The sequence below is a fragment of the Brassica napus genome, chromosome C4 (genome assembly GCF_020379485.1).
Source record: "Brassica napus cultivar Da-Ae chromosome C4, Da-Ae, whole genome shotgun sequence".
Lineage (NCBI taxonomy): Eukaryota > Viridiplantae > Streptophyta > Magnoliopsida > Brassicales > Brassicaceae > Brassica > Brassica napus.
This window is the reverse complement of record NC_063447.1, coordinates 46,347,242-46,373,724: the sequence shown is the minus strand read 5'-3', so window position 1 is coordinate 46,373,724 and position 26,483 is coordinate 46,347,242. Positions and strand designations below refer to the sequence as shown.

At 34.1% G+C, this 26,483-nt stretch overlaps 5 protein-coding genes and 1 non-coding gene across 6 annotated transcripts; 3 read left to right on the top strand and 3 right to left on the bottom strand.

Moving 5' to 3' along the window:
- Positions 1–3,403: 3,403 nt before the first annotated feature.
- On the top strand, positions 3,404–4,620 carry LOC106376493 (calmodulin-1). Its single transcript, XM_013816584.3, has 2 exons — positions 3,404–3,652; positions 4,084–4,620. Exons 1-2 carry the CDS (start codon positions 3,577–3,579, stop codon positions 4,455–4,457), a joined length of 450 nt encoding a protein of 149 aa, XP_013672038.1. The 5' UTR covers positions 3,404–3,576; the 3' UTR covers positions 4,458–4,620.
- A 2,536-nt stretch (positions 4,621–7,156) lies between these two features.
- Positions 7,157–7,937, top strand: LOC106376492 (calcium-binding protein CML24). The gene has a single exon (XM_013816583.3). It carries the CDS (start codon positions 7,252–7,254, stop codon positions 7,726–7,728), a length of 477 nt encoding a protein of 158 aa, XP_013672037.1. The 5' UTR covers positions 7,157–7,251; the 3' UTR covers positions 7,729–7,937.
- Positions 7,938–7,990: 53 nt separating this feature from the next.
- On the top strand, positions 7,991–16,027 carry LOC106374805 (BTB/POZ domain-containing protein At1g30440-like). The gene is made up of 4 exons (XM_013814745.2): positions 7,991–9,872; positions 9,986–10,055; positions 10,430–11,647; positions 11,819–16,027. Exons 1-4 carry the CDS (start codon positions 9,799–9,801, stop codon positions 12,392–12,394), a joined length of 1,938 nt encoding a protein of 645 aa, XP_013670199.1. The 5' UTR covers positions 7,991–9,798; the 3' UTR covers positions 12,395–16,027.
- On the bottom strand, positions 11,676–11,775 carry LOC125586512. The gene has a single exon (XR_007323043.1). It is a non-coding gene; the product is annotated as a U6 spliceosomal RNA (small nuclear RNA).
- Positions 16,028–16,213: 186 nt separating the features above from the next.
- On the bottom strand, positions 16,214–18,063 carry LOC106376491 (protein C2-DOMAIN ABA-RELATED 1). The gene is made up of 3 exons (XM_013816582.3): positions 17,824–18,063; positions 16,759–16,854; positions 16,214–16,673 (listed from the first exon to the last, which is right to left on the bottom strand). The coding sequence occupies exons 1-3, from the start codon at positions 17,932–17,934 to the stop codon at positions 16,374–16,376; spliced, it is 507 nt and encodes a 168-aa protein (XP_013672036.1). The 5' UTR covers positions 17,935–18,063; the 3' UTR covers positions 16,214–16,373.
- A 3,643-nt stretch (positions 18,064–21,706) lies between these two features.
- On the bottom strand, positions 21,707–23,998 carry LOC106446341 (U-box domain-containing protein 21-like). The gene has a single exon (XM_048756231.1). It carries the CDS (start codon positions 23,089–23,091, stop codon positions 21,775–21,777), a length of 1,317 nt encoding a protein of 438 aa, XP_048612188.1. The 5' UTR covers positions 23,092–23,998; the 3' UTR covers positions 21,707–21,774.
- Positions 23,999–26,483: the final 2,485 nt, after the last annotated feature.

Genomic DNA, 26,483 nt, shown 5'->3' with positions numbered 1-26,483 from the left:
CAAACGAGTTTGTCGTGGCCTTAGAGGTCCATCGACATCCTCTCGCAATAAGCTAACAACATCTGACGGCGCAGCGTCTAATTTATGAAAACCAAACGAAAGAGAGAAAGCATGGTAAGCTAAACCATCAGTTAAGTGGTTTGCTTCCCTATACACATGAACTATTCGGACCAACCAGTCCCTTGTTAAGAAGCCATGGCACAAACGTACCTGGAAAGATAGCGGGTGAGTGTCCTCAATCCCTTTTGTGAGAAACTCCACCACCATTATAGAATCAACTTCCAACTCCAGCCTACTAATACCTTTTTCCCAAGCGATCACAAGCCCATAGTATACTCCCCAAAGCTCTGCCAAGGGGGCAGAGCACCTTCCTATGTTAAGAGCAAAACCACCACACCACTCACCCTCACCATTACGCAACACTCCCCTTGCAGACGCCGGTCCCGGGTTTCCATGAGAGGCCCCGTCGGTATTAAGCTTCATCCAACCCACCCGAGGAGGCATCCATCCTATCATTCTTGTGACGCTGCTACGACATTTCATACCTCCATTCTCCACTTCATTGGCTGACATCACTTCTTTGGCCAGGTTACGTAGAAATTGTACTATATCTCTCCACAACCGATTCTCTCCAAAAACATTCCCACATCTCCACTTCCATCCCCACCACGTAGCCAAAGCGAAAATTGTGGCCCAAGGAACTCCACTCCTTGCGTCCTTATCACATAGATTACGGTAAAGCCACTCAAACAAAGGCATCGAGAAGAAAGCTTGTCTCCTCGTAGATGGGACAAATCTATTCCATATTCCTGTCATCGCTGGACAATCTCTAAGAACATGAAAGATTGTTTCGATCCCTCCCTTACAGACCTGACACACATCTGTTCCACTAAGATGCCGTCTATATCTCTCTACGTTAGTCATAATTGCTTGATTTCCAACAAGCCAGAAGAACATTCGTACTCTCTCAGGAGCCACCCCACGCCACATACTTCTAAAGAAGCTCTCCATATATGGCCTCGGCGTATCATCACGTGTGATCAGGTTGTAAGCGGACTTTACTGTAAACTGTCCATTTGGTGTCTCTCCCCAAGCCAAGCGGTCCTGCACTCCAGAAACAGTATCTACCACCACAGCTGCAAGTTCAAGCCGTGTATCCTCTGTAACAAAAGGGGAGATTCTAATTAGATCCCAACCTTTGCCTTCCACCCATAACTCTCTCGCAGTTATATTATCATACCCATCTGGAAGATCCGCAATAGCAATCATCATAAGTGATTGACCTGAAAGCCACCTATCTGTCCAAAACTTGATTCCTCTTCCGTTACCAATGACCCAAGTGTGCCCCTTAGTCACCACTTCCCTGATCCCCATTACTATACTCCTCCAAGTAGACGAGATCTTCTTGCCCACTATCATCCAAGTTGGATCATGAATATCCCTCACTGAATACTTACTACGCAACACCGTAGCCCATAAACTCTCCTTGTCGTTCAACAGACGCCATCCTACTTTAGCTATTAAAGCTTTATTCATCTCTCTGGGCATTCTAATTCCCAGGCCACCCTCAGCTTTTGGTCTGCAGATTTTAACCCAAGAGACCAGATGTTGTCCACTTCCCCACACAAAGCTTCTTGATAGGCTATCCAGTTTCTCAAGTGTGCTAAACAGGCAGGTATATCGTGATCATCGAATGCACCGGTATTGATGATAGCACTGCCTTCGTTAGAGTCACCTTTCCTGCAAGGCTTAGGGTTTGCTTCTTCCAACCTGCTAATCGTGAAGCCACTTTCTCGAGGACATCCCCGAAGGTATCTTTATTTATTCTCTTCTGTAGAATCGGCATACCCAAATATTTTCCAAGGTCTCTTGTTGATGCAATGCCACTTGCCTGGCTTATCCTTTCCCCTCTTTCTCTATTAACATTACTGGAAAAGAAGATCTTGGACTTCGGAAGACTTACTTTCTGCCCAGAAGCTCTACAAAAAGTCTCCAACACTTTCCTTATCACTCGAACTTGCTTCACTGATGCTTCAGCAAACAAGATTAAGTCATCCGCAAAGCAGATATGAGATAATTTCGGTCCCCCTCTCGACAGACTTGTGGGTTTCCATTTCTTATCCTCCACCGCTCTGTCTATCAAATGGCAGAGCCTCTCCATACACAACACAAATAGATATGGGGACAATGGATCTTCTTGTCTAAGCCCTCTCGATGGCTTAAAAGATTCTGACTTTTCTCCATTCCACAAGATACTCATCGATGGGCCAGAAACACATTCCATGATCCTTCCAACCCAATCTTCTGACAGGCCGGCTGCCCTTAGCGTATCTTCCAGAAAATCCCAGCGCACCCTGTCGTAAGCTTTCTCCAAGTCTAATTTTAAAAGCATCCAACCTTTTTTTCCTTTCTTTCTTCTCATATAATGTACAACCTCTTGGACTACAACAATATTATCAGCGCTTAACCTACCCGGGATAAAGCTAGACTGAGCAGGGCCAATCAACTTCTTCATAATCTCCTTCAATCTCCCTACCATAGCCTTTGTGATGACTTTGGACAACACGTTGCAGAGGCTGATGGGGCGAAACTGAGTGATACTCTCCGGCTTCATCACTTTTGGAATCAAAACAACAAGGGCGTCATTTGTGCCTTCTGGTAATTGCTCCGTTTCAAAGAAGAGGAGGACGAACCTGACCACAGACGCACCTACTGTCTCCCAACATCTTTGATAAAAGACTGGCTGAAACCCATCAGGTCCTGGCGCCTTAAAACTTCCCATAGCTCTTACAGCTTTCTCCACTTCCTCTGCAGAGAAATTTATGTCCAAGCTAACATGATCTTGGCTAGTGAGACGCACAAATCCCGTCGCCGGTAAGCTTTGTGTTACAGTATCAACATTCTCCAGCGAGTATACTTTCTTGAAATAGTTGATTGCGTGTTCCTCAAGCTCACGGGCATCCGATACCCATTGGTTCTCCTCATTTTTCAGCGTATCAACTCGGTTACGCCTCCTCCTAATGATTGTCGACATATGGAAAAAATTTGTGTTTCTATCTCCACGAACAACCCACTTCTCCCGCGATTTCTGAAGCCAGATAAGTTCCTCCTGTTCCAGCACTATCTCAAACTCCTTAAGCAGCTCACCCTCTCTCACCGGCAACTCATCGGTGTGTTTCCTAGAAAATGTATTAGGATACATATAAAGGTTACTAAAATCATGATCTATTTATAATAAAGTTTCAAACTATTGATTTGGGGAAAAAAAATAAAATTTTGAAATCTGGGAAATAACAAGTTTGTAACTTTTAATTTAGGAGAATTTGTTGAAGATCTCATGCTATTTGATATCTCTCTAAGAAAAATAGATAGTTAACCCACGACATTATTCCAATAGTTAACATTTACCCCTTTTCGTTTTTCTTTATACCATTTATTTTATTAATTTCTTCGTGGTGTTCTTTTGTCGTTTGCTTAGATATTTTGTTTGGAACTTTGTGTCACAAAGGGACGACTCAGAATCCCAAATACAAGAAAAATAAAATAAAAAGCAAAGGGAGAAGAAAGCAGGAAGCTATGGCGGAGCAGCTGACAGACGAGCAGATATCCGAATTCAAGGAAGCCTTTGGCCTCTTCGACAAAGATGGCGATGGTTTATTCTCTTCTCCCTCATTTCTTCAATTTCTCTGATCCGTTCTGTTTTACGTTTTTGCTCTTTATACACGTTAGAACGAGGATTATGTGTCTCTGAGTCAATATTCTCTTTCGATTTGCTGCGTTTGATCCTTGGAAATTTTCTACGCTTCTCGATCTTCAACTGAATCGCTTATTGTCTTAAGCTTGAATCTGGATTTTGGTCTTTGAATCTTTCTTCCATCTGTAATCATTTTCAAAGAAGGAATCAGTGATATTTCTTGGTGATTTGAGTTTTATTTATTATGGTCACTTATTCATCGAAGATGTACATTTCCTTAAGCTTAATTTTCCACATTGTGTAGATTTATAACTCTTAAAGAGATAATATAAACAAGTTATTGTGTTACTATTTTATCTGTAATGCCTTCTGAATTGTTGTTTACACAGGTTGCATTACTACCAAAGAGCTGGGAACAGTTATGCGTTCTCTAGGACAAAACCCAACCGAGGCTGAGCTTCAGGACATGATCAACGAGGTTGACGCCGATGGAAACGGAACCATCGACTTTCCCGAGTTCCTGAACCTGATGGCTAAGAAGATGAAGGACACTGACTCAGAGGAAGAGCTGAAAGAAGCATTCAGGGTTTTCGACAAAGACCAGAACGGTTTCATCTCCGCTGCTGAGCTTCGCCATGTTATGACCAATCTCGGTGAGAAGCTGACTGATGAGGAAGTTGAAGAGATGGTCCTTGAGGCTGATGTTGATGGAGATGGTCAGATAAACTATGAAGAGTTTGTCAAGATTATGATGGCTAAGTGATGGATGATGATGACCTTTTTTCTAATGCCTCTTAAGACATTTGCATGATTGGTTTAGATATTGGGTATAATAAATAGACAGAGATTTGAGGCAGAACAATATTTGCTCTTTGGTTTATGATTTCATGGTATGGAAAACAATTATATTGGTTTGAGAAGCTAAACTGCGTGTTCAGTAAAGGGAAGGAAGCGTAAGCAAATGTTTTTCTACCGTCCGTTCCATTATTCCTGTACGATTACTTCCAAGCCACTTATGAAAACGCGCCCAATCAAGATCTTAGTATCTATACGACAAATAGGTGGCCATGGAATTTTTTTAGTTTTGGGTACAAAGTGCTTTTGACAATTGACAAGAACAAAAATAAGATTCGTATAAAGTGGAGTTTTATACTCTATATATTGGCATTGTGGCATCTGAGGATGAGATGGAAAATAAAAAAAAAATCATCTCATGAAAAGTTTTCATTAAGATTAAGGGTTGGTCCAGACTTCTTGAATTTTTTTTGTGTATTTAATTTAACATTTGTTTTTGTTTAAAATGGTTTAGTTATATATTTAGTGTGAATCCTTACTTTTGTTTTATTTTATTTTCTTTTATTTTGGTTAAAATGATTTGATGTTAAAATATTCAACTTCACTCTCATTTTGATTAATAAACTTCATTATTCGATGGTTTAGATTTTTAATGGAGATTTGTTACATTTATCTTTCATTATGTTTAGTTATTTTCGTTTATCTTCTTGTTGTCGAATGCTTCTAATGTTATAATCATTAATCACTAGGTGATTGTTCCGTGTTCATGCACAGATATAAGTGTATACAAATAAATATATTATAAATTATTAATATTCTAATTTTCATTTATATGTATAATTTATTTTAAATAATATTATATTCTTTTAATTAGACATATAATTTGAATATATAATATCTAGTTGATGTGTTTATTACTTTGGTATATTGATTTTTATTTAATTCTCCAAATTTAACCATAGTATTTTTGTGCTGATATATATTAATGTTTTGATTAAATTTTAGTTTTAACATTTAGACTTTGGTCTTGGAATTAAAAATATAGATTGTTTAAATTACTTATTTGTGGATTATATTGAATTACACATATTTCTTCAAATCGAACCACAATTACTTTTGATTCTAGTTAAACTAAATTTGATTATTTTTATTTATTTCATTAGTTCAGAGTTTTATCTTAAATATGTAGATATACTTCCGTAACTTATTTTGTATAAGTTGATATTTGTGGATTTGTAAAATTTTGAAACTCATAGTTAAAAAATTTCAAAAAAGAAATTATGTAAAAATGAATAAATATTTCAATCGTATCAATTATAAAATATTTTTAGTTCATCAATGATATTTTATAATATATTATTTAAATTACCTTTTGTAAAAATCTGAGAAAATAGACTGATATAAATAAAATATTTTTATTAATTAATATATATTATGTTGTTTAATAATATGTTTTAAGAGATGATTATATTTTTAACATTAAAACTGTTTTTTTGTGAACTTTCCTTTTTATGAAATCACATTATATATAAATATATTTTCACAAATATGATTTCTTTCATTTTTGTAAATATTATTTTTCGTTTTTTTATTATATGAATATTTTCTTTTCATATATGTTATTTATAAAAATATAAAAAAGAAACAAAATTTAAAAAAATTTAATTAGCATAAATTATTAAATATTTTTTAAAAATGGCAATCTGAAATAATAGTTTAATTCATTAAGGTTACTTTTGCAATTAATTACCTTTGCAATTAAACACTGTAAGAATTAATGTGAGCGCGACACATAGAAAATTGATTTCCCAAATAATATTATAGAGATTTAAACTTATTAAGATTTTAATTTAATAAATATTTTAGTGTTAAAATGTTATTTTTAAATGCTTATTTATTTCAAATGTCATAATTTATATTATACTGTACTTGTCTAATACGGAAAATTTCATCACCCGAATATTTAACATAAACTATAACTACGGCATACATAATAATTTAATCCATACGCATTTTAGAAAAGGAATATTTTGAAATGTCATGATCTAAATTCTAACCAGAGAAAAAGACAAAAATAGCACTAAATCAAGTTTATGTTTCCAAACTAGCACTCAAAGTCAAAAGTCACAAAAATAGCACTTAATTGTTTTATCAAAAGTCACAAACTTAGGGTTTAGAGTTAAAGGGTGGGGTTTAGGATTTAGGGTTTAGGGTTTAGGGTTTAGAGTTTAGGGTTTAGGGTTTAGATTTTAGGGTTTAGGATTTAGGGTTTAGATTTTAGGGTTTAGGGTTTAGGGTTTAGAGTTTAGGGTTTAAAGTTTAGGGTTTAGGTTTAGGGTTTAGAGTTTAGGGTTTAAGGTTTATGGTTTAGAGTTGAGAAATGAGGTTTTGGGGATAAGATTTCAAATTTTGAAAAATAAAAAAATTAAAATTTTCAAAGGATAAACTTAGAAAGGTGTTATTTTGGTCATTTTAGTTTTTGAGTGCTATTTTTGTGATATAAACTTAGAAATGTGCTATTTTGGAGATTTGCCCTTCTAACAATGGCAAGAATAATTAATGCATTTAGTTAAGGAAAAAATATGCTTGGCTAGTTGCTTCACTCCCCAGCTCACGCAATCTTAACGCGTTTTAAAAACGCGTTATTACGTCACTCCCTCATCTCCCTTATTTATAGATTCCTTAAATCATAACAAACCATCACCATCGTCTTCTTCTCCACCACACGCTTTCGTTACTATCAGATTCTCAATCTGTTGCAAATGTCGAAGAGCAACGGAGCTCGCAGCTGTTTAGGCTCGATGGACGATATCCGCCGAGTCTTTCAGCGATTCGACAAAAACGGAGACGGGAAAATCTCCGTCGACGAGCTCAAGGAAGTGATCCGCGCGCTCAGCCCCAACGCGTCGCCGGAGGAAACGGTGAAGATGATGAAACAGTTCGATCTCGACGGGAACGGATTCATCGACATGGACGAGTTCGTCTCTCTTTTCCAGATCGGAGTGAACCAAGGAGGAGGAGGAAACAGCAAAAACGATCTGAAGGAAGCGTTCGAGCTGTACGATCTGGATGGGAACGGGCGGATCTCGGCGAAGGAGCTTCACTCCGTGATGAAGAATCTGGGGGAGAAGTGTTCGGTTCAGGATTGCAGGAAGATGATTAGCAAAGTTGATACCGATGGTGACGGTTGCGTTAACTTCGAGGAGTTTAAGCTGATGATGAACAACGGCGGCGCTTGATGATCGTATTTTAGGGATTGTGTTTGTATAGAGGAATCTAGAAAGTTCTATTAATGTATCTGTTTAGTGACGGCGATTTATATTTTAGACTGCTTTCCTTTGAAGTTTTGTTTTGACTCATGATGACACAAAACTTTAGTGATTGCAAAAGTGTAACAACGTCGATCATTTTCACTTCTTCACTGTTAAGATTGTTCTGATGGGCCTTACTTCTACCTTTTCAGTTGCAAATTCAAAGGAATACGTGATGTAACATGTTTATATTTGTAGGATTCGAATATGTGAAATTATGAATATAATACAACATAAATGATCATTAATCAAAGTAGATCCTTGATGTGTAGACCAAAGAGCTATTAGGACTTTGAGGAGATTTATCAGTGATGTGAGAGACACAGTAATCTGAAATCCAGAAGGTATACTGTACGACGAGTATCTGCTCTATATGAGAAGCTTTTATTGCCCTTTCAATGGAAAGACTAATGAACGTTCGTCATTGAATATAACTGTTTTCTTGTTCACGCATCTAGAGAGTAGCACCGGCAGCAGTGTTTTTGCCTATCAAAAATAATGGCAGCGACCATTCTAAGTGCGCTACTTTTTACAGCGTCGCAGAAGACACCGGAAACCTTTGCTAAAGTAATCACAGCAACAGCTTAATTAACTTCCCACCATCTTTTTGTTTATTTTGATGTTCAGTTTTTGATGTTCAGTAGGCATGGAACATGAATTATAAGGGGTGCACAGCTTGATTTTTGCCATCTCATACCAAAAAGTTTTAATGATTTTATGAATTTGTTATTACTAATTCTAATACTATTATGGGTGGCATGTGCCGCACATCTATTAACCTGCCTTGGGTATACTTTAGAACCTTATTCGTCTCCGAGATTGGGAGACTGCCAGTTTTCTTTACATGATATCAATACAGGATCCAACACATTCCCTATGTTGTCTTACCGAGTTTTGACAAAGAATACAGAGAACGAGCCGTTGTAAAATGGATTGGTACTGGTGATTTAATTATGATTTAAAAATGTAAGGGGGCCAATCGCAAATGAACCGTGAATTTATTTTGTTTTTTTTTGACTATTTTTTATTGATTAAACACTATAAATGCACCTCTTCTCTTCCAAAAAAACGTTGTGAGCACGCTGACATTGCTGATTCAGAAAGAAAGAGGTGACTTGTGTTATCTTATTATTTTGTTTTTCTGCGTTGATCTGTTTCTTTTTACATTGATTTGGTGACTTGAATGTTGCTCTTAATTAGATCTATATATGTAATCAAGATTAAGAAGCTCTCTGACTTATTATATAACTTGTTGTCATTGACAACCTTTATTGATTTAGTTTGGTTGTTAAGGCCAAACACTGGATCATTTCGTTGTTACTTGTTATGGACTTCTTTAATTCGAGGATTCAATCCTCGATAGAACCATCTACATGATATCGTCCTATCGAAAAGTTTAGATTGGTGATCATTGAGTTTCGTAAAGACTGAATTTAAATATGTTTTGTGCAGAAAAGATGAAAAACATACATTTGGTTAAGAATCTTTTTTTTTTTGTTCAAAAACATTTGGTTAAGAATCTAAACATTGAATTCAGAAAATTTTGGTTTAAAAATCTAAACATTTAATATAAAGACTTAACGGCCAAGCTGATGTAAAATCTAAACATTTTATTTTTATTGTTATTTTCATCTGATATACGTTTGGTTTAGATCAATTATACGCTCCATTCTTTTATAGTTGAGAATGTAAATGTCATTAAAATAAAATGTAAGCTATATTTCAAACTTATAAAAGACTTGAGGGTAATTTTAAATTCAAACATAATTTGGGGTATTCTATCAAATAATCTCTAATTTCTAGCACAGGTTTTGATAATTTCTGTCTTGCATTGCATTTCTTCACTCTTGTTCGTGGCTGATTCTTGAAAATTGCTATTCATGCCTGCATTATACTCTAGTGCTCTTATTAGCCAATATTTCTCACAAGCTTTAGGGTTTTGATTTTTGTGGAGTGATTTGTTTTAGGGTTTTGGATAGCTTATTTCTTTGTTGAATTATGTTGACAGGAAGTATGGCATGCATGAAGCTGGGATCAAAATCAGATTCATTCAAAAGACAAGGCCAGGATTGGTATATTCACTTTATAGTGTGTTTTTGCGTCTTCTTGATTTTCTCCTTCTAATGGCTCAGACTTGGAATGACGTCTACTTTTGTATTCTTCGGGTTTTTTCCAATTATTGCAGGTTTCGCACAAGTGGACTTCCAACTGATATCATCATTGAAGTTGGAGAGGTGTCTTTCCATCTCCACAAGGTAAATTTGACTCGACCAAAACAAATCTCTCTTGTTGAAGTACAGTGATATATTACCTTTATCTGGAATGATTATGGCTTTTAGGGTTTGATTTGCAGGTATTTTAGAATCTTTTCACATACGTAATTTTTCTAAGGAACCAAGTCTCTTCTTATCATGCTCGTTTTAAAAAAGATGTTTCTTTCATTTTTTTGGTGTAGAGAGCATAACACCTAAACACACTAATATCTTGACTATAAGAAGTTGATGAGTAAATCACTATAATTTCTCAGACCTATATCTAATATCTTACATTATTATTTTATTAAAGCCTCCTCTCTGAGAAAGAATGATGTTGTTATTTACAATTTCTTATAGTTGTTTTTATTGTGTAGTTTCCCTTGCTCTCAAGAAGTGGAGTCATGGAAAGAAGGATTGCAGAGGCGTCTAAAGAAGGTGATGACAAATGTCTCATTCAGATTTCTGATTTTCCTGGCGGAGACAAAACTTTTGAGCTGGTCGCCAAGTTCTGCTATGGTGTGAAGCTCGAACTCACTGCCTCCAACGTTGTATGCCTCAGATGCGCTGCTAAGCATCTCGAAATGACAGAGGAGTATGGGGAAGGAAACCTAATTTCCCAAACCGGAAAGTTTTTCAATCAAGTCGTCTTCAAAAGCTGGAAATATTCAATAAAAGCCCTTCAATGCTGCGATGAGGTCCTCAAGTACGCTGATGAATTCAACATTACCAAGAAATGCATCGAATCATTAGCCATGAGAGCATTGGCAGATCCAAACTCGTTCGTGGAGTATGGTGGGCCCATGCAGAGTCCAGGTGGCAGCGTTTTATGGAACGGGATAAGCACAGGGGCTAGACGTGAAGACACTAGTTCAGATTGGTGGTACGAGGACGCATCGATGGTTAGTTTTGCTCTTTTTAAGAGACTTATCACACTCATGGATTCCCGAGGAATAAGAGAAGAAATCGTCGCCGGTTCCCTAACCTATTACACCAGAAAATACTTGCCTGTCTTAAAACGACGACGTCACAGTGGTAGTTCTTCCATCACACCTTTGAGCACGGGGAGTGTATTGTCTGAAGAAGAGCAGAAACACTTGCTTGAAGAGATTCAGGAGCTTGATCTTCCCTGTATGCAAAAAGGTTTACTTCCGACCAAGTTTTTCGTAGACATGCTTATAATCGCCAAGATTCTGAAAGCTAGTCCGAGTTGCATAGAGAATCTGGAGAAGCGGATAGGGAGGCAGCTTGACCAGGCGACGTTGGAAGATCTTGTAATGCCTAGCTTTTCTCATACTGTTGAGACTTTATATGACGTTGACTCTGTGCAAAGGATCCTGGACCACTTTCTTAGTTGGGATCATACTATGCCCGTAGGGGCTAGCTCCTCGTGTTCTTCAGTAGATGACGGGAATTTAAACGAATCCTCACAGTCAATGACAGCTGTTGCGAAGCTGATAGATGGGTATCTTGCTGAAGTGGCTCCTGATGCCAATCTCAAGCTTCCAAAGTTCCAAGCTTTAGCCGCTTCGGTTCCTGATTACGCCAGACTCTTAGATGACGGGCTCTATCGTGCAATAGACATTTACCTAAAGGTAGGACTAAACAATTTTTTTTTTTTAAATGAAAACATACCAAATCTTGATTAGAGCGTGTCATCATTTCACATGGGTAATCTTCTCTGTATTGTTCCAATTTTGCTAAGGTGACTTTTATTTTTTCAATAGAGGCATATTAATTGTTTTTCATCTTTTGATGAATTGTAGCATCATCCGTGGTTAGCGGAAAAAGAAAGAGAGGATCTTTGTAGGTTGTTAGACTGCCAAAAGCTCTCTACGGAAGCTTGCACACACGCAGCACAGAACGAGAGGTTGCCTCTAAGAATAATAGTCCAAGTGCTCTTCATTGAGCAGCTTCAGCTCAAGGCCTCTGTTGCTGAATACCTCCCGGTTTTAGGCAGCCTCGTTGGCCGGTCAAGAAAGTTAGGAAGCGACGGATTTTCAGGAGAATCAACCAAAGGAGGATGGGAAACCGCAGTACGAGAGAATCAAGACCTGAAAGTTGGAATGGACAAAATGAGAATGCGGGTTTGCGAGTTAGAGAAAGAATGTTCAAAAATGAGACAGGAGATAGAGAAACTCGATAAGACAACAAAGGGTGGTGGTGCTTTTGGAAGCGGCAGCAAAACGTGGGAAAACGTTTCTAAGAAACTCGGATTCGGTATGAAGCTGAAGTCACATCAAATGGACAGTGCTCAAAAAGTATCCAGCTTAAAGTCTAACAACGAGAATGCGAAGATAGAGAAGCTTAAGGATGTCAAAGAACGTCAAGAGAAGTATTAGTTCGGAAAGGTGAGAAATGGAAAAAGTTCCATCGATTGATTGTCAAGTTACCTTGGAAATTGGAATTGTTTAGCTTTTAAGAAGAAAAAGAACCGTTTGTTGTTAAAATGTGTGTATCTTATCTTTCAAGACCAATCTATGTTCTTTTAGGTATCTTATTTTTTTGGATCAAAATAGGTGGTAAAGAAAATCTCAATTAACCTCCACAATTCTAAATGAAATTATGAAGAGACAATTATATCCTTTGCCCGGTTATACAATGATTTAAATGAATAATTTTTGAATAACGAGAACATTCAAATTTAGTAGGATCCAATTTCGAAAAAAAGAGTTCATTTCTCTTTCTTAAAAATTGATATAATTGTTTGAGACAACTGAGATAACAGCAACTGAAACAATTAATAGAATTGGAACAAGTACAAAACTGATACAATTAGTACAACTAAGGTCAATAATACAATTGAGATTGAAAAAAAAAACATTTGCAAGCATATTTCAAGCTGGTTTGATAGTAAAAACTCCAGATGTTAATTGTGTTTCGGTTCTGTGACTCTTATGTGTTTGAGGATGTTGTTTGTGTTCAATTTGTGTAACGTTTGGGATGTTCTTTTGTTTAGTAATAAAGGCTGTTCGTTTGGTTGCCGCAGGTACCGGCGGCAGCGGCAGCGTCAACATTCTGCGTCAATTTTTGTTCGTTTCGTTGACGCAGGAAGCTGCATCTGACGCCGCGTCCGAACGCCGCGTCCTGCGGCTGACGCCGATAAAACTTGCGGTCGCGATATAGTATGCGGCAGCGTCAGCGGCAGCGTCAGCGGCAGCGTCAGCGTCTGCGAAACGAACAACAACTGTCCTCATTGACGCTGCCGCCGCCGCTGACGCTGCCGCTGACGCCGAAACCTGCGGCAACCAAACGAACAGGGCTATACTAGATACGATTGTGATATGCTCAAATATAGTCTGAGCTACTTTAAAAATTTATAGGTGCAATAGTAGTATGTAGGGTCAAATCCACTGAGACTCAAAATCACTCAATAAATATCAATTTTTGAATTAAGTTAAACAAAGAAGAATGTTATACAAATAAAAGAGAAATAAAAATGGTTGTAAGTTAGATTAGGAAAAACGCTAGACTTAAGGATATTCTCATGTAAATCAGAATTGCAGATCAAACAATTTGCTAAGAGTTTATGAAGAACAATTTTGAACTCAAATCACAATATTTAAATTAATCAACTTTCGTTGCAGAAATTATATATGTCTAGATCCTAGAATTGTAATGTTTTTCAAATTTAACAGTTAAGACAAGCATTAAATACATGTTTGATAAGTTCACAAAATCCATAAACCAAATTTCTTTGCAGATAAGTATTTTCCTCTTCTAATATTAAATCAGGAAATCAATAACACTTTTATATCTACCAATTATCCTAAAATCTAAATTTTAGGTTGTCAATCCACAACTAGCATTAGGTTCAATCTAGATGAAGAATAGAAGATTAGAATAATTCATCCTTAAGCATTGAAAAACTCTAAATCTAACAAATAGACTACTCAGACATATTCAATGAAACATAAATCATTACTTGAATAAATTGCATTAAAAATAAATAAATAAAGAAGTTCGAAATCTTCTCTTTGTGAATTTTGATTTGTCTCTAAAAAACATTAAGAAATCTCTCACCCAGTATGAATTCTCATACAATAACTCTTAAAAAAAAAACTAAATATGTCTAAAACACAAAATAACTTATTTGCAAATAAGCATAAACTTTTGATCAGTCTTAAATTTTTTTAACTTGTTAAAAACTCGTAGAGAACTGTTGTCTATGATGGGTGTTCACCGACACAAATGTGTGGTGTTGACCAACACCAACTCCAAAGATGCAATCTCGACTTGTTCTTTTCAGCTGCAACTCTCCTTCATGGTCCAAAGTGCTTCAAAAATTTCAATTTTGTCCACAACTTACATGAACCTGTAATGACCCAAAGCTACTTGAAAATACCAAAAAGACTCTGATCCACTAAAATATTATATATCAACTCCCCAAACTTAGTTTTTGCTTATCCTCAAGCAAAACATGAGACTAAACAGGTAAAAGAAGTTTGAAAAAATGACACTCACATATATTCTGAACAACATTTTTACCTCAATCAGTGTAAGCCACATCAACTAGTACCAACCTTAGAAGGTATTTCCATGTATTCGATCTCTACTTAACAACCTAACCATTTCAGCCCACAGTTCATAAGAGATATCTAAATTCACCACTATTGACTTTATTTAAAGAGTTTAAAGTGCAGTCTCATCGAAGGAAAATCGATCACAAGAGACATGGACTCTTACCCATTCAGGTTTCTGATCACACAATATTCTTACTTTGGTTTATTTCTTCTCTTTTTCTCACCTCATTTAGTTTATTTATCCCTACTTTACATGATATCATTTTATTTTTCTATTGATTGAGTTTATTGGACATGCTTCCATGAGATACAAATACTAATGGGGATAACCATTGAGTGTCTGGTTTACATTTTTCTTATAATGTTTATCCTTTTAACCATTGAGTTGTATTGTCTTCAATCAATAACTGAAAAAATGGTCACTAAAGCGTCAATTAGACGATTAGTTCCAAGAAAATGTCATAGTTCCCGACTAACTTTGACTCAATTAAACGACACAATTAACACTCAAAAACAAACACAGCGTTACCAACTACTTCCCCAAGACACAAGTATATATTTGCTATTTAACAATAATTAAAAAATTATTTATATATTTACAAAGTATTAGTACTTTTAAAAACTGTATATTTATATTTTTCATAAAAAGAGATATTAAAATTTATTAGATCGGAATAAGAAAAATAAGTATGAATATCTTTTCAGTTAATTTATTTTAAATATTTAGATATTTAGTTGAATAGTTAAATTGTTAAAAAATATTAAAAACATAGTCAATATAAACGTATAAATTTGATTTATCACACAATAAACCAATAGATTCTTTTTTACACCTTCTTGTTTTAAGACCCCCATATCATGTAGAGATCGAAATGTTATATTTAGGGTCTGACTGGTGTAACCACAGCTGTAGCGGTTGCGGGAGTTTGCAGATGCGGATGGTTGCGGTTTTAAGTGGTTTTAAGAGATATTTATGACTGGTAAATCACCAAATACAACAGCGGTTAAATAATAAATTAACAATATTTATATTTTATATAAGTATAAAAATATTAAAATATAATATTATAATAAATATACAAATTATATTTATAAAATTATAATTTTAAAAAATTATAGAAGATATTTTTTTAAAAAAATTATAATATAAATTAAAATATAAAAGATATATTTTAGTATTTCTATTACTTCAATTTAAAAATTTTATTTTTATTGTATTTATATTATTTTTAAAAAAAGAAAAAAAAATTATGTTTTTGCAACCGCTGACAACCACAAACGCTAGCTAGAACCAGCTTTTGAATTTAAAAGGTTTAATTGTTGCAAAACGTCAACAACCGTAAAAGTTGCGTTCGCGGACGCGGGTGGTATCAAGAAAACCAGTCAAGTCCAATAGAAAGATGTTAATGAATATCTAATATTTAAAGAAAATTAAAAAAAAAATTAAGAAAGAAAGATAACTAGTTTTTGGTTGAAATTTTTTTAGAACCTCTCGATCCATATGTCTTGTCCTCGTCCAATGATTAAATTATTTGATTTATATTAAAACTTAATCATGTAATTAAAATATTAATATTTTGTTTTTCAGAACTAATGTTTTAGAAAGCTACGGATAAAGTTGCATTAAGTTATTCCTCATGGACTTGCACGCTCCTGGACTCAAATTATAACAGAAAACACAAAAGAGTTCATTACATAACCAGTTTAAGATCCTTTCACTGACCAGTTTTGAACAACGCCGTAGTTCTAATTTCTAAACCATGTATGCATAAGGAACTAAGGATCGGATCGGATAGACTTAAAAACCCTTTGAACCGGTAACATCAATCCACTCGAGCTGTAGCTCGACCTCTCCACACTCCACGTGCTGGAGTCTAAGGAATATATTCTGCACAAGCTTGCCTTGGTTCAACAAAATATGACTCTCTTCAGACAAACAGTTTTGTCTGGTCGGTTGTACCTTCATGATTATGGTTCCGTGGGGAAGTCCTCCTTCAAGTTTATGGTGTAGTTTAATGGCTTCAAGATATGGAGCAATGCTAAACTGTGCTTCTCCCATCTTATCATCGGCCGAAAACAAGTCCTTGTCGTAAATCGTCTGCACATAACAAAAAATTGTTTCATTTCTCTAGTAAAACTAGCTTTTAACGGTCATGGTAAAATAAAACGTAAGGATGACTTACAAGTTTAACAGTGAGATTTGGATCTGTAACGGAAAGAGTTAGCTCGTCGTTCCATTCTGGGTTAATACTATGTTTGATTACACGGGTTTTAAGCTTCTGTATCAAATAAATAAAACATTAAAACTAGAGATTATCAAGAATCAAGAACTATCGAATGTTTTCGAAAAGGAAAAATATCACAAATCATCATCTCAATTATTTAGTGCTGGAGACAGAGTATTGATGTTGACACAAGAGGAGAGGTTGGTGGCATTAGTGTAAAAAAGGACCAATATTCCCTACATAATTCAATAGATCATCTGTACAAGAACCCACGTTTTTTTTGTGCGAATACAAGAACCCACTAAAACATGAACATGATCATATTCTTCTTCTCCAATTTAACTTTTGTGAAAAAATGTCAATTACATATCTCAGCTTTAGCAGAGAAGTTATCACCACAGGTTTCAATTTTCTTTTCTAATTTATATTAAGACACCAACACTCTCCATACATATATACTAAATCAAGATTGAAGGAAATTTCAAAAATTTAGATAAAACTCTCCAAATCTGCCATGATCAAACAAACTAACAAGATTTAGGATCAACCCAATTACTGATAACTAAACCCTGATGAACTCAAAACCTTAAATCTCAGTTTTTGGTGATTATGTAAGAGATATATAACAAGGACCCACAATAACATGAACATGATCATAAAGTCTTCTTCTCCAGTTAAACTTGTTAGAAAATAATAAATTACATATCTAAGCTTTAGCAGAGAAGATATGACCACAGGTTTCAGTTTTCCTTTCTATTTTATATTAGGTTAAGACAACGCCCCTCTTCATACATATATACTGAATCAAGATTCAACGACCTTGTACAAATTAGATAAAACTCTCCAAATATGACTTGATCAAACAAACTAACAAAGTTTTGAAAAACCATTAATATTAACTAAGCTATTTTTAATTTAAAATCTAAAATCTCAGTTCTTGGTGTATTATGTTGGAGATCTGACATAAAAAAAAATCAAATAGTCCGCTGTCAAATCTCAAAACACAAAAATCGATTCTTTTACCTGTTTTCCTGAGGAAAAGACGATGTAAGGATCGCTGCTTGAGGTATCTCTAATGGCAAGATTCACACCTCTCTTCACATGAATTCTCAGAAGACCCAGTAGATTCTCCATTTTTGGGTCAATTGCAAGATGCAAAGTTGGTTGCTTGTACGAAACTGTGCTCTTGGACTTTGGAAAGCTTTGATAAGTGTTTTATTTTGTATTATTATATATAGGAAAGAAGTCTCATTTGGTTTAGGGCCTATAACTAGTTGAGATGCACCAGTCACGGATGCGGTTGCAATTTGCGAAAATGAGTGAACGCGTTTCTAATGTTATTAAATAATTTATACGACTAGTATAGCGGTTACAAATTGATGTATTTACAAGGGTGATTGGTTATCGCTCTGAGTGCTTTCCACGGTTCATTTCTCTTTTACATCCATATTAGTTTACCAATTATGATTTAAGAAAAAATTTAAAGCTACAGCCATAAAAACTAAAATAGGAAACAAAATAGTTTTGAAAATCAATTTTTCTAGAGATTTATATTTAGTGCTCTGGAAATAATTTATTTACAGCTACAACAATAAAATCTACCGTTATTATTCTAAAGCCAAAAAATAAAAGACACAGTACTTATCAATCATCCCCTGGAATGATTATAAAAATTAATTATGAGATACTGCATGGTTTAATAATAAATTACCAACATTAACACATCCTGACACTATAAAAATATCCAAACATAATATTGTTATTAATTAAATTATATTAATAATTTAAAATTTTATCATAATATTATGTTTTGATATTTTTATAGTGTCATGATGTGTTGATATTTTTATAATTATTAATATAATATAATTAATAAAAAATATTTTGTTTATTTAATTATAATTTAATTTAGAGGGAAAGTTATAAATTCAATAATTTTAATTTAATTTAGAGGGAAAGTTATCATTTCAATAATTTTCAAAATTTATATTAGAACTTTTTTCACTAACATATATATGCATAATTATATATGTATATATAAATTAATGTTTAAAAATTATAATAAATATTCTTGGTTTAAAGTTTTTATAAAATAAATTATGATATTTTTGTGAACTTAATTTAAAATATTAAATGTATATATATTTTTATTTATAATAAGTTTTAAACTTTTAATTTAAATTTTAAAATATTCTTAAAAATATTTTATATTTATTTATCACTATAACTGCAAACGCTAACGAAAATTAACTGGATCCGAACAAAAACCTGAACGCCCAGATCTACACCATCAAAAATAAAAATAAAAAATGTAATAAAAACAAATGATGGAAAATGTGTTTATGATATTTAACTTTTGGTGACACTACTCAAGTTTTGTAAAGGTGGAATAAATATAAACCATAACCAAATTTAATACATAATAATTTTTTATAGAAAAAATCAGTTCGGAGACACAAAATATAATAAAACAATTAAAATTCAGTGCAAGAATATAATATAATTTGATTATGATAAAAATTACTCAATAAATAATAACTTAAATAAATAGATAATATAATTTAATTCTACAGAAGTTTCAAAAATAAATAAAAATATATCATAAAAATAGAAAGAAGAAAAATTTAGCTATGACATTAAACTTTTAAACTTCATCAAATTTGGGCTAAATTTTTTTAAAAATAAAGTGAATATCACGGAAATGGTTTCCTCTCCTCTTTTGCTCACCAAAAACTTAGAAAACTCAAAATATCCAAATTACCCGAAAGAATTAAATTACTAAAATATTTATTTATTTGGAATATTTTAATTTATCTGAAAATTCAAAAAAAAAAACTGAGTTCTTACCAAATTTTTAACGGAACTGAATTAAACCCAAATTTTTATTAGATATTAACCGGTTTCTTACAATCATCGTCATAAGGATGAATATGGTAGGAAAGAGAGGCTATGACAGGGACAGATACGTAAGAAGTGAAAGTGATAGGTGTGGTCCAGGGGCGGATCTAGAGTGATATTTAGTATGGAGCACATATTGAAATAGATATATAAACTAAGGGTATGTAAATAAATTTTGGTTAAATTTCCCTAGGAAAAATAAAAAAAGGTGTGGGGCCCATGCCACACCTTTCTTCGACCTGGGTCTGCCCCTTGGTGTGGAGCTATGATCCCGTACATAATGAGGGAAGAACCGAGTCCTTATGACCGTCCTAGCGGAGCCGGAGGGCGATATTCTTCGTATGAATGTTGGTATAGTTTGTTCGGTTAACGGAGATCAAAGCTTTTTGTTTTTGGATTTAGGGACATATCAGAATGCTTTTCTCGAATACTGTGCTTATTCATCACAGAAAAAAGAAAAAAACAAGATAAGCATCCAAGTATGATGTAAGAAAACATTTGCATCGTATTATACATTTGCTCCCATCAAGTAGACTATATTATACATTTGCTTGCTACCATCAAGTAGACGAATTTAGCAGACTGTTGAATGAACCAAGATCAAGAGCAGCTGCCTGAACGACATAGCCAGGACACCTCCGACAGGAAAACCCACCACAAGTCTAGTCCACCTTCTTGCGACAAACTCCACACACAGAATTAACAACACCAATAACCGACGTACGAGAAACACGGTGATCATGGCGATTGATGTTAATAACATGAGGAAGGCCAATACAGCCTTGATGGATCATGAATTCTCATTGAACACACATAGAAGGGCTTCTATCTCCCATCAACCCACAAGCATTACACATATAAGACTCAGTCCCAAGGTGTTTGCAGTCGTAGTTGAAATCTGCAGGTGGAGCAATGTATGCTACTTTGGCATTCGATGCACGGTCTGTCTTATCCTACACCAGCAACTTCTGAATCAAATCGTACACAATGATTCCAAAGGAACTTATATTTATAATTTCATTTAGTGAAAGTGGAAGTGGAAACATTCACCTACAAATACATTAGAAGAAAACATAACCTAATTCTTATGGATAGCTTATCCATCACATTAACTCAAATTATCACACTTGAAGCTAATCAGTACCAACGATTCCTCGTTCAAAATTTGTATAGTTATAAGTTGAATCCTAATTTGTATGAAAGATAAAATTTGGCAACAATACTTCTTTTTAAACCATTATTTTGATTGGAAAATTTGAACACATAACATAACAAACACCAAAATCAATTTTCTACACATAACAACTCTTAAACTATGATATTTGTGTAATAATTGACATATTACCCTTACTACATTTGCTTGAACATTTTTTTCTTTTTTTTTTCTTTTTCTTTGTCTTACAAATATGTTTTCCCCTTCTGTTTTTAATTGATTTCAACTCATACTCAATACTTATTAAACTTTGTATTTTACATATTGAAAACATAGATTTTTTCTACACATAAAATGTTTCGAAACTTTCAAAACAAATTTATATTTTATAAATTTTATAAAATATTCCATTAACAGGATTTTAAATCTATACTATCATAAACATATAGTATAGATTCCTCCTTCCCTCCCTCTCTCTCTCCCCCCTTTCTCCTTCTGTCTCTCCCCCTCCATCCCTTCCTCTTTCCCTCTCTCTTCACTACATTTTGTGTGGACATTGCTTATCTATTCTATATACACATCAGAAATAGAATAGTCTTTCTTATCTGGTTTGTTGTGTTCATGCTCACGCGCTGGCTGGAAAGGAAAAAATGTCCACTTATGTAATCAATTGACACAATTACCAAGAGATGATTATATTCTTAATTTTTTTTCTATAATGGTTATTTCACAAATTCATCCATTTGAATTTTATATAAAATTAATTGTTATTCTTGTTGTCCAAGTCTCTTCCCATTCATTTAGGCTTTTTTAAACATTATTTAGATTTTATATAAATTCTCATTGATCATTTGCTTCATTTTCATAATGATCATATCTGTGATTTGCAAAGAATGTGGTTGTCTTTATACAATTTATCTACTTCAAAATGGCTTCTTGAGATACTTAAACTCCATTGAAGAATCAACATCATCGCTCATCAGTTTCATCTGTGTGTTCATCATCTTCAACAACTCCGTCGCTTTCTCCTTGGTCTCTTCTCCATACCGAACCTGTAACACCAAAAACATCTTCTGAAACGCTCCCAAACGCACCGCTTCTTCAACCGTGGACGCGTTCCCTGCTTTACACAGCTTCAAAATCGCAGACACTGAGCTCCACGTCCCTTGTTCAGAGACCTTAAGAATCTTCTTCACCAAAAGCGGCATCACCAACGCGTTTTTCCTCACTTCCTCTATCCCTTCGCTGGTTTCGCAAACCGCGTCTAGAACCGCCAACGCTTTCTCGCAAACGCTATTCTCACCATCAATGATCATCTCCACCGTTTGATTCACAAGACCGATTTCGAGAAACTCAGACGCGATCTCGGGCTTTGCCAAGACCATTTGAGAAACCGCTGTCAAGGAAGATCTCGTTGAGCTAGACGAAACGGAATCGCGAATAAGTTTAAGAAACGCTGCCGCGACTCCGTTCTCCTCCGCAAACGCGTGAACTTGCGTTTCTTCCAACGATAGGATCTCCTTCAACAAAAACGCAGCGTTTTCACGAACGGTATCGTCCTTGCTCCTCAAGAAACCCGCGATGCAACGAAACGACGACGCAGACGCCAGTGTCGTTAAACCCTCCCACCCAATAGGAACCATCCACGTCAGCAGAGATAAAATCTTTCCCAAGATGGACGTTGATTTCTCGTCTGCCGAGAACTTCTCGAAACAATCACACAAAACCAATGCGACGCCGTTTTCAATAATACAATTTCTATTTTTCTCGCTTTCTTTTTCCAACTTCTTAATCCTCCAAATAATCTCCTCGCATTTCTCGTAATCCCCACGCCGCGTAGCAGAGGATAACTTTCTACAGATCTCGTAGACCTCACACGGCATCAAAGGGACACGTGGCGTTGGGATCCGCTCAATCAACGACGATCCTATCTCCACGCACCATCCTTGGATCATCTTGCGAATCGTGTGGTTCGGGATCTGATCGAAAGTGGTCAAGACTGTGTTCGTGACAGGACACGTGTTGTTCCCTGAATCGATCCATTTTTCGATGCTTGTGCGGTCGTAGGTAATGCCTGTGGAGATTATCACCGGATCTTTCATGAGATCGATTGAGATCGGGCATTGAAACTCCGGCGGAATCGTTATATCCGGCTCCGATGTCGATTCCGACCAACTCATTACCGGAGCTATCTTCTTCTTGCTAGCTCCACGTAGTCTCATTCCCCATGTAAAACCCATCTTATGTGAAGCAATCTCAACAAAACCAAGATTGATTTGGGAGATTATAGTTTTCTGAGGGTTTTATAAAATAATGAAAATCATATTTATACTATTTTTTTGCAAGTGGTGGGTCAAAGTTTTACGAGTGAATAGAATGAGCAGAAGTTTATTAGGTCTTAATTTGCAAGCTGTTTTGGTCTTAGGCTCTTAGCAAGTGGAAAAATTTGACCGTTGAACGTTTCAAGGAAGAACAGAACCAAAAAGTAGAAAGCAGATCTTCTAGTTCTAGGACCCAGATCCATAGACTCGGGCCTTGCATAATAGCAATGAGTCAATGACCGTTGCAACTATAACATTCATTTCACGTAGAGACTGCTTAAATAGATGGATTAGGCATGGGTATTCGGGATCCCAATCGGGTTTCGGTTTAGTCCAATCGGGTTTATCAAAATCAGCCCCATTCGGGTTACATGAAAATTCGGTTCAAGACCGGTTCGGGTTCTATCGAGTTCGGGTTGGGGTTAGTAAATCTTCAAAGAACCGGTACAACTCGATGTACTTTCGGGTTCGGGTCTCAATCGGTTCTTCGGTTTAAATTTACCTGATTTATATCTACTTTGTAATCAAAAAGTAAGTATAATCAGTTCTTCGGTTTTAAAATACTTGATTTGTACCTATTTTGTAATCAAAATATAAATAAAATCGGTTCAAAAAAAAGGAACATCAAATGTGATCATTCAAAATCAAGTGAAAGGTAAACATAGTTATTGATCAAAAGAAAATCAAATAAATGAAAGCATAAAACGAAAACCAAGTTCTCATGAAATGAAAAACATTATTCAATGAAAACAAAACCAAAATCTAAAAACTTCAACCTTCAACCGCCATCTTCAACCACCAATCTTCATATAATAGATAACTATTTTAAATGTTCAATATATTTTGAACACATATTAGGAATTGAGATCATGTTTGGTACAAGTTCTTTTTGGAAATTTTGAATGTTTCGGATTCTATCGGGTATCCATTTAGGTTCGGGTTTGGATCGGATAATACCCATAACCCGAAATACCATAAAACAAGATCCATTCGGTACTTATGCCGGGTTCGGATCGAGTTTTCGGGTTCGGTTTATTTGCATAGTCCTAAGATGGATTATCTATTTCTGACTTTACATAATCATACTCATTATTCATTTAAGTACAAAGGGGTTTCTTATATACCATATGGCTTATACTCCATCTGTTTCCAAATGTAAGTAGTTCTAGCAAAAAGAGTTTGTTTCACAATATAAGTAGTTTATATATTTCAATACATCTTTTCATTTATTGGATACCGTGTGACCAATGAAATAATGTTAGGTTTTTTATAATTGGTTGAATTAATTGATTAAATGATATATTTTTTTCAAATTACAGCTTTTTAAATATTTGTGTTTTTATGCAAAACTATTTACAATTAGAAACGGAGGGAGTATAAAATAAAGAATAAATCTTATCCACGCGGAAAATAATTTATTCACTTTTTGGGAATAGATATAGAGAATTCGGCCAAAAAAAACCTCAACCTTGCACGAATTGCAAAAAGAAACATAAACTTTTGGGCTGACCAAAAAAACACCAAACTTTCATTGACTTTAGAATTAATTAACAATGTTTTCACTGACTTGCCAATTTAGCACGCCGTCAACAAATTTAACAGAAATATTTGACATCGTTTATTGTTGGCGTTAAGTGAAACGACGTCGTTTTCAAATGATTTACATGATTTGAAATTAAAAATATGTAGACCCGTGGATTTGAACCCAAGTTGGTTGGTCAAATGGCAATGTATTTTTCCACTAGGCTACTTGCACTTTCAATGTACTTACTAACATGTTTACTTTTATTTGGTACATATTAAATATAAAAAATTCTCTAAAAACTTAATAAGATCTCTAAAATTCCAAAAAAAATTAAAAAAATAAAGAAGATTTTTATAAAATTAATTTAGAGCATAAAAATTAAAAATAAAATTTTATTTTTCTTTTTAAAAAATAAAAACTCTTCCAAAATTTTCGAAAAACTTAAAAAGATCTTTAAAATTCCAAAAAAATGAAAAAATAAAGAAATTTTTTATAAAATTAATTTTGAAATTAAAATAGAAATTTTTTATAAAATTAATTTTGAAATTAAAATAGAAAATAAAATTTTATTTTTTCTTTTCAAAAAAACACGAACTTTTCACGAATTGAAAAGAAAAATAAAATTTTATTTTCTATTTTAATTTCAAAATTAATTTTAACAAGCTCATAATCATAAGTTCGATACCCCAAATTTTTTATAAAATTAATTTTGAAATTAAAATAGAATTTGTTTTATAAAATTAATTTTGAAATTAAAATAGAAAATAAAATTTTATTTTTTCTTTTCAAAAAAAAACACGAACTTTTCACGAATTGAAAAGAAAAAATAAAATTTTATTTTCTATTTTAATTTCAAAATTAATTTTATAAAAAATTTCTTTATTTTTTCAATTTTTTGGAATTTTAAAGATCTTTTTAAGTTTTTAGAAAATTTTGGAAGAGTTTTTATTTTTTAAAAAGAAAAATAAAATTTTATTTTTAGTTTTAATTTCTAAATTAATTTTATAAAACTCTTCTTTAGTTCTTTAATTTTTTTTGGAATTTTAAAGTTCTTATTAAGTTTTTAGAGAATTTTTTATATTTAATATGTACCAAATAAAAGTAAACATGTTAATAAGTATATTGAAAGTGCCAGTAGTCTAGTGGTAAAATACATTGCCATTTGACTAACCAACCTGGATTCGAATCCAGAGTTCTACATATTTTTAATTTCAAATCATGTAAAACGACGTCGTTTTACATCATTTGAAAACGACGTCGTTTCACTTAACGCCAACAATAAACGACGTCAAATATTTCTGTTAAATTTGTTGACGGCGTGCTAAATTGGTAAGTCAGCGAAAACATTGTTAATTAATTCTAAAGTCAATGAAAGTTTGGTGTTTTTTTGGTCAGCCCAAAAGTTTATGTTTCTTTTGGCAATTCGTGCAAAGTTAAGGTTTTTTTTGGCCGAATTCTCAATAAATATATGAAGTATATTCAGATTTATGGTTGCGGAATTATTCTCCAACATTTTTGGCTCGGTTACGTAGGCAATACGTTTTTCCATGTTTAAGTGATTTTAGCCTTTGATTGATTTTGACGCCAACTCATTCAACTGTTTGAATTATTTCATTATTTATTGGATGTTTCCAAGGTTGTGTATTTACTTTTATTTCAAATGTTTTTGTTGCATCACTCCCGAGATATATTAAATTTTGCAAGTTGAAAGAACTTGCCTCACTCTCACATTCTCTCGTAGACCATCTCCAAAAATGAACTCTATTTTGAAGTTTCCAAAACTCTA

Bases quoted from the DNA above. Each gene is read 5' to 3' on its own strand.
- LOC106376493 (XM_013816584.3), top strand. From the start codon at position 3,577: ATGGCGGAGCAGCTGACAGACGAGCAGATATCCGAATTCAAGGAAGCC. The intron at 3,653-4,083 runs GTTTATTCTCTT...TTGTTTACACAG, and splicing joins CTTCGACAAAGATGGCGATG to GTTGCATTACTACCAAAGAG.
- LOC106376491 (XM_013816582.3), bottom strand. From the start codon at position 17,934: ATGGAGAATCTACTGGGTCTTCTGAGAATTCATGTGAAGAGAGGTGTG. The intron at 16,855-17,823 runs GTAAAAGAATCG...TATTTGATACAG, and splicing joins TCTTTTCCTCAGGAAAACAG to AAGCTTAAAACCCGTGTAAT. The intron at 16,674-16,758 runs GTAAGTCATCCT...TGTTATGTGCAG, and splicing joins CAAATCTCACTGTTAAACTT to ACGATTTACGACAAGGACTT.
- LOC106446341 (XM_048756231.1), bottom strand. From the start codon at position 23,091: ATGGGTTTTACATGGGGAATGAGACTACGTGGAGCTAGCAAGAAGAAG.
- LOC106374805 (XM_013814745.2), top strand. From the start codon at position 9,799: ATGTTGACAGGAAGTATGGCATGCATGAAGCTGGGATCAAAATCAGAT. The intron at 9,873-9,985 runs GTATATTCACTT...CAATTATTGCAG, and splicing joins AAAAGACAAGGCCAGGATTG to GTTTCGCACAAGTGGACTTC. The intron at 11,648-11,818 runs GTAGGACTAAAC...GATGAATTGTAG, and splicing joins CAATAGACATTTACCTAAAG to CATCATCCGTGGTTAGCGGA.
- LOC106376492 (XM_013816583.3), top strand. From the start codon at position 7,252: ATGTCGAAGAGCAACGGAGCTCGCAGCTGTTTAGGCTCGATGGACGAT.